Source organism: Tachypleus tridentatus, chromosome 6 (assembly GCF_004210375.1).
Source record: "Tachypleus tridentatus isolate NWPU-2018 chromosome 6, ASM421037v1, whole genome shotgun sequence".
Classification (NCBI taxonomy): domain Eukaryota; kingdom Metazoa; phylum Arthropoda; class Merostomata; order Xiphosura; family Limulidae; genus Tachypleus; species Tachypleus tridentatus.
In genome coordinates this window covers 149558918-149570770 of record NC_134830.1, presented here as the reverse complement: position 1 = coordinate 149570770, position 11853 = coordinate 149558918, and the positions used below count along the sequence as shown (strand labels likewise).

Sequence of the window (11853 nt, the reverse complement as noted above, 5' to 3'; positions counted from 1 at the left end):
CAAGTTGTTTTCAGTGTGGGATTTCATACAAGTAAAGTAACTCTAACATCAAGCATTCATCACTAATATCACAGGATTTGATTTTAAAATAATAGACCAAAGAAACAAGAGTTTTGTTTGAAGTTTGGTGTCCACATTTAGTTCCTAAAAACAAATTTATTTTTCTTATGTTCAGTATCAACCTTCCAGTAATTAAACCATTTCAACATATAATATCAAAGTATGCAGCTGAATATTCTGGCCCTTTGACCTGAAGGGTATTATAATGTAATGGTCAATTGCACTGTTTATTGGCAGTTAATTAGTTACCTTTCAAGTTTCTTTGAAAATGAAACGACTAGTGCAGTCTTTTTTGTGGATTGAACAAACAGTGATGGTTAAAGGAGTTTAATTCTAGTTTATATGTACATATTAACATAATTATATATAAATGTTTAACCATGTACATAACCAGAAAATAGTTCACTGAGTTTAGGTTTAATAACTTTACGTTAGTTAATAACAGAAAACATTTTAGGAATTATGCAAAGAATCAACTAAAATCTTAATACAATTTTTATACAGTCGTCAAATTTCTTATTGATGTGATATAAATGCACGTTTTAACGTGTACTTGTAGCACAAACACTAGACACAGTTAAGTAAAATGTTTCGTAACAAATGATAAACGTAAACAAAAAAAAACATTCAAAGTTAAATAATAAAATAGTACCGGAGAATTGCAAGTTAAGTTCAATGGCAAGTATTGGCTAAGACACTCAATACATTGGCTTTAACAAAAAAATGTTACCCATGAAATGTACAAGGCAATACAGTATTGCACATAAAAGGTTAAATAAATACGTTGATTGTTGTAACTCGTGTATATTGTTTTCTCATCAATGAGTATTCGGTAAACTGCATTTCAATCTTAAATCAATCTGAGTAAAAGACAGTCCAACGTTCACAAACATTGGTTGTGACTCTTAATGTATTTTACACAATCCTTTATTTGTCATGATTACACTATCTCCATCACTGCGCTTTGGTTGAACATTTGTTAACTTTTCCGACGCTGGAATCTTATCTTGGCTTGTTTGTTGTGAATAAGCTACATTGAAATCGCAACCTTCCTCGGAATCTGAAACGTCATGTTTTGCGTGTTTAAATACCACTTTTGGCAGAATAAACACGGCTAACACAATCACAAAACCTATAAAAAATACTACCAAACCAATCACTTTACAGAGACCCAAATTTTTATTAAAGAGTTGGGCCGAACGATCTATAATTTCCAAGTTATTTTTTTGACCAATGACAACTTTCTTCTCTGGTGCGAAGTGGCCTAACAATAGTAAAATTACTCCGAACACAAGTAACATTACTCCTGACCAAAAAGCCACCTTCCAACAAAAACTTCTGCGAAATTTCTTTCCCTGCTTAACCAAATAACGAAAATCATAATCTTCAAATTCGTCGTATAATTGAGAATCTGGTATCCTGACAGAATCATAAAATTCATACACGTATGAACGAATTCCAAAAAAACCAGAGCATTTTGTATCACGCGATTTTCTAATACTTGAGAGATCTTGTTCTGTTTGATATCTTCCCTTCTGATCTGTAGACTTACCATTTCCTGTATTCATCAACTGTTCCTTTGAAGTTTCTATTGACGTCTCATGAGATATAATACGCGTTTTTTTTCGTTTTGTTGTATCTTCGATGTTTCGGACTTTAGGTCTAGCTCCCGTGTAAACGTTTTCTTCAAACTGGAAAGTGAAAAATAGATCACTAATAATAGAACATCTACTAATTTTATTTTGTATTCCTGTGGAATCTTATCTAACTTTCTAATATAATTTTATTAGCCTATTTTAGCCAGCTGTGAATTAAGAAGTCAGTATACATACTGCACGATCATTGACTTCCTGTTCAGTAGTTCCTTCTTCAACACCTAACAAAGTGTCGTGTTCATTTTCTTCGTTCATAATATGGCACACTTTTTTCTTCTGAATATCAAATGTTCTAAACACACAAAAACAAACAAACTATATATATGTAAAGGGGTAATAATATTTATAACATTGGTCAAATAAAGAGCGTGAATTTTATTGTTTTAATCTCAATTTAAATCGAATCAAACACGGCGACTAATATTCAGTTATTTCAGTGTTTTGACGCGTTTGATAATAACATTATATTACGTCTTTGTAAAATATCGAATTATATTCTTTTATGCAATGTTTATGCTGTGACAAAGAAATTTTTAATCATCCAAATTAGACACTTTCTTTGTAAAGATATTATGGTATATTTTAGGGAGAAGATTATTCAAATCATACAGATTTTGTGCTGTTTTTTAATAAATCTGTAAATCAATACTTTGTGGTTTTCAGTACATTTAATTTAAGGTTTATTATGTTGATTTAAACAAACTTATTGTCATTTACCGACAGTGATCTGAACGTTAAAATAATGACAAGAATAGTATTAATTGTGTTAATTTAATACTTATATATACTTGTCAAAGGATACTTAGGGCATTTTAAAATAATATTGTGAGTTCGTAATTAATTCTATACACGTTCAGACACTTGTGAAACAGTTCTTACAAATCCAGCTGTCAACACGTTCAATACAGAAGAATGACCCTCTATTCTCAGTATAGTGGGGATGGCTTTCATTCACCACCTCTTTGCAGGTTTTACAACACTGTATACCTGATTGTGACCCCTAAAGCATCATCCATTTTCCGATTTTTATTTTTTTTTTTTGCCACGTGAGTGAATGGTCTGGGAGTTGTTGCTATAATAACCTAATATTAAGTAATTGTCCAAAATTAATGTAATAATCTTATTTGTTACAAGTTGCATCTAGTAAACACAAGAACAACAAAATGTTCAAATAAACAAGAAATATTAGCTATTCTCACTACCATTAAGAAATTACCTTAAAAACAATATATTGAAGTTTTTAAGTTATTTAAAACATTGCCCGAATGGAACACGTTCAGATCATCCATATTAAAAAAACAGGATTCGACTTAAACCGAGAAGAAAAAGTAATATTGTTATTAACTTATGTTAATAATGTTAAAACTTGGAGAACAGCGCCCATAAAAAATATCCATTATATGGTAGGCAGAAAAAGTTTATTTTATAAACTTTAGATGATTATTTAGTTTATACTTTTATTAACATGACTAATACAAATCCGTATTAGAAGAGATGTCTGCCGGAGTGATATAATACCAGTTAGTATAGTGACAAACCAGTAAACAGTGATTTGAATCATTTTTATGAAATAAAGAGTAAAAAAAAAAAAACTTCCCTGACACAGAAGATTTCATATTTTGGTTCATTTCTTTCCATTACTCGAGTGTACTAATTTCGATTTTTTTGTATTTTTTATATTTTAGTTAAGTCAAAATCTCCAAGAATGACAAGTTTTCTCGAATTCTATAGGAAACGCACTCTGTCTAATTCATGTCTATAAGCGAGCTCTGTATAACATGGATGACTTCATATCATATCAAGTTGAAACAGGGGGATTTTCTGACTGCCAAATTTTATAAACAATACTTAATTTTCCCACTAGCATTAATGAATTATTAAAAACAAAGCATAGCAAGTTCAGGTGAGTTAGTAGTTATATCCAATGGATAACTTCACATTAAACTGAAAGAGAGAGAAAAGCTAACTCCATGTTTAAAAGTAATTTAAGAGAACAGATGACTTTTGCGTGAAGTTGGCGTGTCTAACTGTGAAAACAGACACAAATATTACGTAAACTCATTACATTTTAATTTATTAGCATCAGTTTAGCTCATCCTTCTTGGTTCAAATATATATATATATAAAACCTCCGGATTTTACTTTCGGATATACAATAGTACAAGTTACCACTCCATTTCTCAACCCCGCAGCGATTCTTTTCGTGCCCAATTTCAATGTAGCATGATCGTAACTGCCTGACGAAGGGCACCTGCCATAAATTTTGAAAAAAGAAAAGAAAATTAAAAGTTTTTGTTTAGGTATATCAATTTTTGTATGTTACCTTTCATCTTGCGAAACAACAGTTATTCAAGATATTGTATAGTTGTGGTTAAGCGTTTCGGGTATACATGTTTCGAAATTCGTTTAAACAAATATGTTTAAAGCATTAGTAAAATAAACACAGAAGATATTACACTATTTCATTTGTCAAATAATATATATTTAAAAACAAATAATAACAAATTAAAGTTAACACTGAAACTCTTACAATATTGCTGCAGACAGCAATTAGTTTTATTACTCTTAATGGTGAACAATATGGTAGGCTAGTCAAATACCATTCTCCGAATTAAACCTAATACTTACTTTTTGTCAATAAGCGAACTATTTGAAAAATCTGTTTTACTCTGCAGCAAGATCTATGGAATATGGAGCAAATGAAAATTGACAGAACTGACCTGACTCGTATACGCTGCCTTTTTGAACGCAGTTATTGAATGATCCATCACATATAGTTGTTGGTTTGCGCCGTTTCACGAACGAAAAAAAATCTTCCAGTGACGCATGCGCAGAATATTTCATGTAACGTATAATAATATAATGTTCTGTTACATGTCTAAAAGTCAGACATAATGTGTTGAAAATTAATATTTTGGAAAAATAAGTATGATTTTGACTACTTCTTCTAAATATATATTTAATGAACATTTAAGTAATAAAATGGCAGTTCCTTCTATAAGCTGTTTACAAACAGGAAAATAGATGCACTGTCTAAAAATAGGTTTTCAGCAAACATAAAAATAGCTAATAGAATGTTCTAAAGAATATATAGATACCCAAAATAAAGGAAAATAACTCTATTTGGTATTACTTATACATATTTAAATAAATTCATAAACCAAGGCCTGGCATGACCAGGTGGTTAGGGCGCTCGACTCATAATCTGAGGGTCGCGGCTTCGAATCCCAGTCATACTAAACATGCTTGCCCTTTCAGCCGTGGGGTCGTAATAATGTTACGGCCAATCCCACTATTCGTTGGTAAAAGAGTAGCCCAAGAGTTGGCGGTGGACGGTGATGACTCGTTGCCTTCTCTCTAGTCTTACATTGCTAAATTAAGAACGGTTAGCACAGATAGCCGTCGTGTAGCATTGCATAAAATTAAAAAACCAAAAAAACATACAACCAATCCATAAATTGTCATAGCCAAATATACATGTGTATATAAATATATCTATATACACATACACATAAAAACTCGCATGTAAGAAGTGTCCCCTACTCAAATATATATACACATGTGTACGAGAAACGTTAGAAATTTTGACAAATTTGTTTCATAAATAAAGAATAAAATTTTCCAATATGAACAGACGGCGCAACATTCTTCCTAAATCTCAGCGATAAAGTTCGGTGGTATTTACTAAATACATGTAGTTCAACGAAGGTATTGAAGAAAAATAGTTTGAAAAATTGGCGTTTTTATCTTATAAAAATCCGTTTAAAATTTTTCATTTATTAAAGTAATGATACTGATCAATCGAGTTTACTTGTTGAACCATAAATAAGTAAAGAATATAAAGATTTATGCGGCAGCACTACTTTATGCAGCGCAGATGCTTAGCTCGAGTATAATCTAAGCCTAACTTTGGCGTATATTTTATACGAGATACATCTGTAAAATGAATACTGACGTAAAACCAAAACGTCGATGCTAGTCGACTTTTTACTGTTAGTGTTAGCATACAGTACTGGGGTAGAAACTATTGTTAGTCCTGTCGTTGAATTTTATATTAAATTTAACACTTGTTAAATTATTTAATAATTTTTATATTTACATGTGAGTAAAGCTAGTTTATCAAAGTGAAAGAATGTGATCGCTGTAATAATTAGGTTTTAATACTAATTACTAATAATAGTAATACGTTTTATATTTCGTCTTTTAAGTTTTTACTACTAGTAGAAATATTAATAAATTGTAAGTTAAAGATATTACTAAACTTAAGTCACATTGCTTACATTTATGGAAGTTAAATTCAAAGTTAAAGTTGTAGCTGACTACTAGTAGTAGCACTAAGACGTTTGCGATCGACAGTCATGGGTAACTGTTTTGATCGTTCTGGGAGTGAAAATACGAAAGATTCGAAGGTCAAGAAAGACGAAGCACACGCTGGGCAAGTCTCAGTAAAGCTCGAATCTGGTCTTCCAACATTAAAGGTAAACAAGTTAAAGCCAGGAATACAAACCCTTGGACATGTTCGTCATGAAACTGTAAAATTAAAAAGAGACAAGTCGACTCTACATTCGGCTTCTTCAAATTTTGACTGTACTCTTGGCACCGTTGCAAAAATATATGTTGCATTATATGACTATGATGCCCGAACAGATGAAGATTTGGGTTTCAAAAAAGGTGAACATTTGGAAATATTAAATGATACTCAAGGAGAGTGGTGGTTTTCAAGATCGAGAGCTAACAAGTTAGAAGGCTATATACCATCTAATTATGTTGCCAAATTAAAATCAATTGAAGCAGAGCCGTAAGTTATAACTTGTTCATACTGTTACTAATTGTATAATTATTAGCCATAAGTTCTTACATGTTCATATCTTTACCAATAAGTTCTTGTATGTTCATACCATTAGCAGTCAGATTAGCTGTAAGTTCTTACTTGTTCGTATCATTACCAGTCAGATTAGCTGTAAGTTCTTACTTGTTCATATCATTACCAGTCAGATTAACCATAAGTTCTTACATGTTCATATCATTACCAGTCAGATTAGCTGTAAGTTCTTACTTGTTCGTATCATTACCAGTCAGATTAACCATAAGTTCTTACATGTTCGTATCAATACCAGTCAGATTAGCTGTAAGTTCTTACTTGTTCGTATCATTACCAGTCAGATTAACCATAAGTTCTTACATGTTCGTATCAATACCAGTTGGATTAGCTGTAAGTTCTTACATGTTCGTATCATTACCAGTCAGATTAGCCATAAGTTCTTACATCTTCATATCTTTACCAATAAGTTCTTGTATGTTCATACCATTAGCAGTCAGATTAGCTGTAAGTTCTTACTTGTTCGTATCATTACCAGTCAGATTAACCATAAGTTCTTACATGTTCATATCATTACCAGTCAGATTAACCATAAGTTCTTACATGTTCGTATCAATACCAGTTGGATTAGCTGTAAGTTCTTACATGTTCATTATCATTACCAGTCAGATTAGCCATAAGTTCTTACATCTTCATATCTTTACCAATAAGTTCTTGTATGTTCATACCATTAGCAGTCAGATTAGCTGTAAGTTCTTACTTGTTCGTATCATTACCAGTCAGATTAACCATAAGTTCTTACATGTTCATATCATTACCAGTCAGATTAACCATAAGTTCTTACTTGTTCGTATCATTACCAGCCAGATTAGCCATAAGTTCTTACATGTTCATATCATTACCAGTCAGATTAGCTGTAAGTTCTTACTTGTTCGTATCATTACCAGTCAGATTAACCATAAGTTCTTACATGTTCGTATCAATACCAGTTGGATTAGCTGTAAGTTCTTACATGTTCGTATCATTACCAGTCAGATTAGCCATAAGTTCTTGTATGTTCATACCATTAGCAGTCAGATTAGCTGTAAGTTCTTACTTGTTCGTATCATTACCAGTCAGATTAACCATAAGCTCTTACATGTTCATATCATTACCAGTCAGATTAACCATAAGTTCTTACTTGTTCGTATCATTACCAGTCAGATTAGCCATAAGTTCTTACATGTTCGTATCATTACCAGTCAGATTAGCCATAAGTTCTTACATGTTCGTATCATTACCAGTCAGATTAGCCATAAGTTCTTACATGTTCGTATCATTACCAGTCAGATTAGCCATAAGTTCTTGTATGTTCATATCATTACCAGTAAGATTAACCATAAGTTCTTACATGTTCGTATCAATACCAGTTGGATTAGCTGTAAGTTCTTACATGTTCGTATCATTACCAGTCAGATTAGCCATAAGTTCTTACATGTTCGTACCATTACCAGTCAGATTAACCATAAGTTCTTACATGTTCGTATCATTACCAGTCAGATTAACCATAAGTTCTTACATGTTCATATCATTATAAGACCTAGATATTAATCATAAGCCAAAGGTTATTTTTTCCCAAGTAGCTAATGTATAAATATTTATATTTTTCAAGTCAGCTTGTGTGATTTTAGTTAAGTTTAGGTTATGGTGAGGTAGAAGGCTTAACTATTCTAATTAATTTTTACTTGCATAGGAATTTTAGATAGGAAATAAAAAAACAGACATATATGTGTTTGAAAGTAAATTATATAATAAAATACACATCAAATCTTTAGTTTATAATTGTAAAGGAAGTACAACATGCTATTTGTTGTGTGTAATCCATATGAAAGAATTACTTAAAACTTAGTTTTAAAATTCATAGTTCCATTTATTAATGTTTTACAGGTAAAACCTCCTTCAATATATTACAAGTTAAAAAATAATGTTTGTAGTTAGGGCCTTATAATTCACCATAACCAGACTTTTGTGAGAAAGTATTTTGTGCATACTTAACATGAAATATTTGATTATTAAAAATTTTATAATAAAAAAAAGATGTAATTTATTACATGACGTCAAAATTCTATTATCAGAAGATTTTTAAATTGTTCATGTCATCAGTCAGCCTATCTAGAGGATATTTATAAAGAAAACTAGTTTTTCTCATTCATAGCAGTTTGAAATTAAGTGTGTAAGGAACTGTAAAAATATTAAAATGAAATTCTATCACAGGGAAGTCTCCTGTCTGATTTGTTTAGGTATAATTTTATGTGTGAAGAAAAACTTGCCTGTAAGGGTACGCTTTGAGTTGAACATTAAAGCTGGTTGTAAGTGTAGGCTTCAAGTTGAACATTGAAGCTGGTTGTAAGTGTAGGCTTCAAGTTGAACATTAAAGCTGGTTGTAAGTGTAGGCTTCGAGTTGCACATTAAAGTTGGTTGTAAGTGTAGGCTTCGAGTTGCACATTAAAGCTGGTTGTAAGTGTAGGCTTCGAGTTGCACATTAAAGCTGGTTGTAAGTTTAGGCTTCGAGTTGAACATTAAAGCTGGTTGTAAGTGTAGGCTTCCAGTTGAACATTAAAGCTGGTTTGTGAGTGTAGGCTTCCAGTTGAACATTAAAGCTGGTTGTAAGTGTAGGCTTCCAGTTGAACATTAAAGCTGGTTGTAAGTGTAGGCTTCATGTTGAACATTAAAGCTGGTTGTAAGTGTAGGCTTCAAGTTGAACATTAAAGCTGGTTCAAGTGTAGGCCTGCAAGTTGAACATTAAAGCTGGTTGTAAGTGTAGGCCTGTTGAACATTAAAGCTGGTTGTAAGTGTAGGCTTCAAGTTGAACATTAAATCTGGTTGTAAGTGTAGGCCAAGTTGAACATTCAAAGCTGGTTGTAAGTGTAGGCCTGAGTTGAACATTAAAGCTGGTTGTAAGTGTAGGCCTCGAAGCTGAACATTAAAAGCTGGTTGTGTGTAGGCTCGAAGTTGAACATTAAAGCTGGTTGCGTGTAGGCTCGAGCTGAACATTAAAGCTGGCTGCAAAGTGTAGGCTCGAGTTGAACATTAAAGCTGGTTGTAGGTGTAGGCTTGAGCTGAACATTAAAGCTGGTTGTAAGTGTAGGCTTCAGCTGAACATTAAAGCTGGTTGTAAATGTAGGCTCGAGTTGAACATTCAAAGCTGGTTGTAAATGTAGGCTCGAGTTGAACATTAAAGCTGGTTGTAAGTGTAGGCCTGAGTTGAACATTAAAGCTGGTTGTAAGTGTAGGCTTCGAGTTGAACATTAAAGCTGGTTGTAAGTGTAGGCCTCCAAGCTGAACATTAAAGCTGGTTGTAAGTGTAGGCTTGAGCTGAACATTAAAGCTGGTTGTAAGTGTAGGCTTCGAGTTGAACATTAAAGCTGGTTGTAGGTGTAGGCTTCGAGTTGAACATTAAAGCTGGTTGTAAGTGTAGGCTTCGAGTTGAACATTAAATCTGGTTGTAAGTGTAGGCTTCGAGTTGAACATTAAAGCTGGTTGTGTGTAGGCTTCTGAGTTGAACATTAAAGCTGGTTGTAAGTGTAGGCTTCGAGTTGAACATTAAAGCTGGTTGTAAGTGTAGGCTTCGAGTTGAACATTAAATCTGGTTGTAAGTGTAGGCTTCGAGTTGAACATTAAATCTGGTTGTAAGTGTAGGCTTCGAAGTTGAACATTAAATCTGGTTGTAAGTGTAGGCTCGAAGCTGAACATTAAATCTGGTTGTAAGTGTAGGCTTCGAGTTGAACATTAAATCTGGTTGTAAGTGTAGGCTTCGAGTTGAACATTAAATCTGGTTGTAAGTGTAGGCTTCGAGTTGAACATTAAATCTGGTTGTAAGTGTAGGCTTCAAGTTGAACATTAAAGCTGGTTGAAAGTGTAGGCTTCGAGTTGAACATTAAATCTGGTTGTAAGTGTAGGCTTCGAGTTGAACATTAAAGCTGGTTGTAAGTGTAGGCTTCGAGTTAAACATTAAATCTGGTTGTAAGTGTAGGCTTCGAGTTGAACATTAAAGCTGGTTGTAAGTGTAGGCTTCGAGTTGAACATTAAAGCTGGTTGTAAGTGTAGGCTTCGAGTTGAACATTAAAGCTGGTTGTAAGTGTAGGCTTCGAGTTGAACATTAAAGCTGGTTGTAAGTTTAGGCTTCGAGTTGAACATTAAAGCTCTATCTTTATACACACATATTCTTACATCTTTCTACTGGTTTTGTTTGTTATAGAAATATTCTGTAGTGTATAAATAATTAAACTGCATATTGTGTGGAAACAGTATATAGTACTAAAGATTTTGATATTACAAAATGTACACATTTATAATATGAAACATGGATACTTATTTGTACAAGTGGGCTTGTTATGTGAAATTATGTTGAAGTCTATTTCCAATGAACTACAATCTCATAACTGTGTTAAAAGTAACAAATTATGGTAGTGGTATAAACCCAAATACAAATTAAAAATATACTTAAATTACTTAAGAGTTTAAAAGTTCAAATAATTATTTTTTTGGTGAATTTCTACTGTCAGTACATTTTAACACCTTGTTTATTTGAAGCAGTGGTAATTGGTTCTTCAGGAGGTTTATAGTAATTATTCATACATTTAACAAACCAATCACACTTGTTGAATGCTGGTATATACCAATAAGAGGAGGAGAAATAGGGTATTTATTTTCCATTATTTCATAATCAATTAGGAGCTTAAAACATGTAAATAATTTGTACAGGGGCAGAAAATTAGAAACAGTAACAAAATCAAATGTCTCGGCACAAAATTATCTCGGAGTAATTTCGTTTCGTGGAGAAGCTATTCGATCAGAGTAATTTCGTTTCGTGGAGAAGCTATTCGATTTGTGTTTAAAAAACGCTTGACATTTGTAACCTCCACAACACTTTGTGTGGAATGAAATTAAATAGAACTGAAACAGACTATTCATGAAGCACATATTTCTTGAACTTAAACACTCAAGGTCCCCACATCATATGTCGATTGTGGATCTTTGGGTGAATATGAAAAAGTTGTACACAGAGCTTAAACCTTGAACCATCTCATTACAAACGGTGATATTCACATATCAAAGTGGATACAAAAATTGTTTTTACTTCTTATAAGATCTACTGTGAAGAACTAACTTGAATAGAACTGAGTGAAATAATATATTTTCAGCTATCTAGAATACCAAAAGTATCCCAGCAGTAATTCGTGGAATTTATTGCTTTCACGTGTGCTTTTATAATGTTTTTATGAGTTAAATAAGTAACAAAATATATGGTTAACTATGACGGTGTAGATTTTATTCTTC

The 11853-nt window shown here is 32.5% G+C and overlaps 1 protein-coding gene and 1 pseudogene across 2 annotated transcripts in view; one reads left to right on the top strand and one right to left on the bottom strand.

Annotated features, from left to right (window-relative positions):
• Window positions 1-133: 133 nt before the first annotated feature.
• On the bottom strand, window positions 134-4375 carry LOC143254003 (uncharacterized). The gene is made up of 3 exons (XM_076508702.1): window positions 4344-4375; window positions 1893-2007; window positions 134-1751 (listed from the first exon to the last, which is right to left on the bottom strand). The coding sequence occupies exons 2-3, from the start codon at window positions 1968-1970 to the stop codon at window positions 966-968; spliced, it is 864 nt and encodes a 287-aa protein (XP_076364817.1). The 5' UTR covers window positions 1971-2007; window positions 4344-4375; the 3' UTR covers window positions 134-965.
• A 1005-nt stretch (window positions 4376-5380) lies between these two features.
• Window positions 5381-11853, top strand: part of LOC143251774 (tyrosine-protein kinase Src42A-like) — a 36300-nt pseudogene continuing 29827 nt past the window's right edge. Inside the window, exon 1 of the transcript XR_013028650.1 lies at window positions 5381-6513. The product of XR_013028650.1 is annotated as a tyrosine-protein kinase Src42A-like (transcript). The remainder of the gene's footprint in view (window positions 6514-11853) is intronic.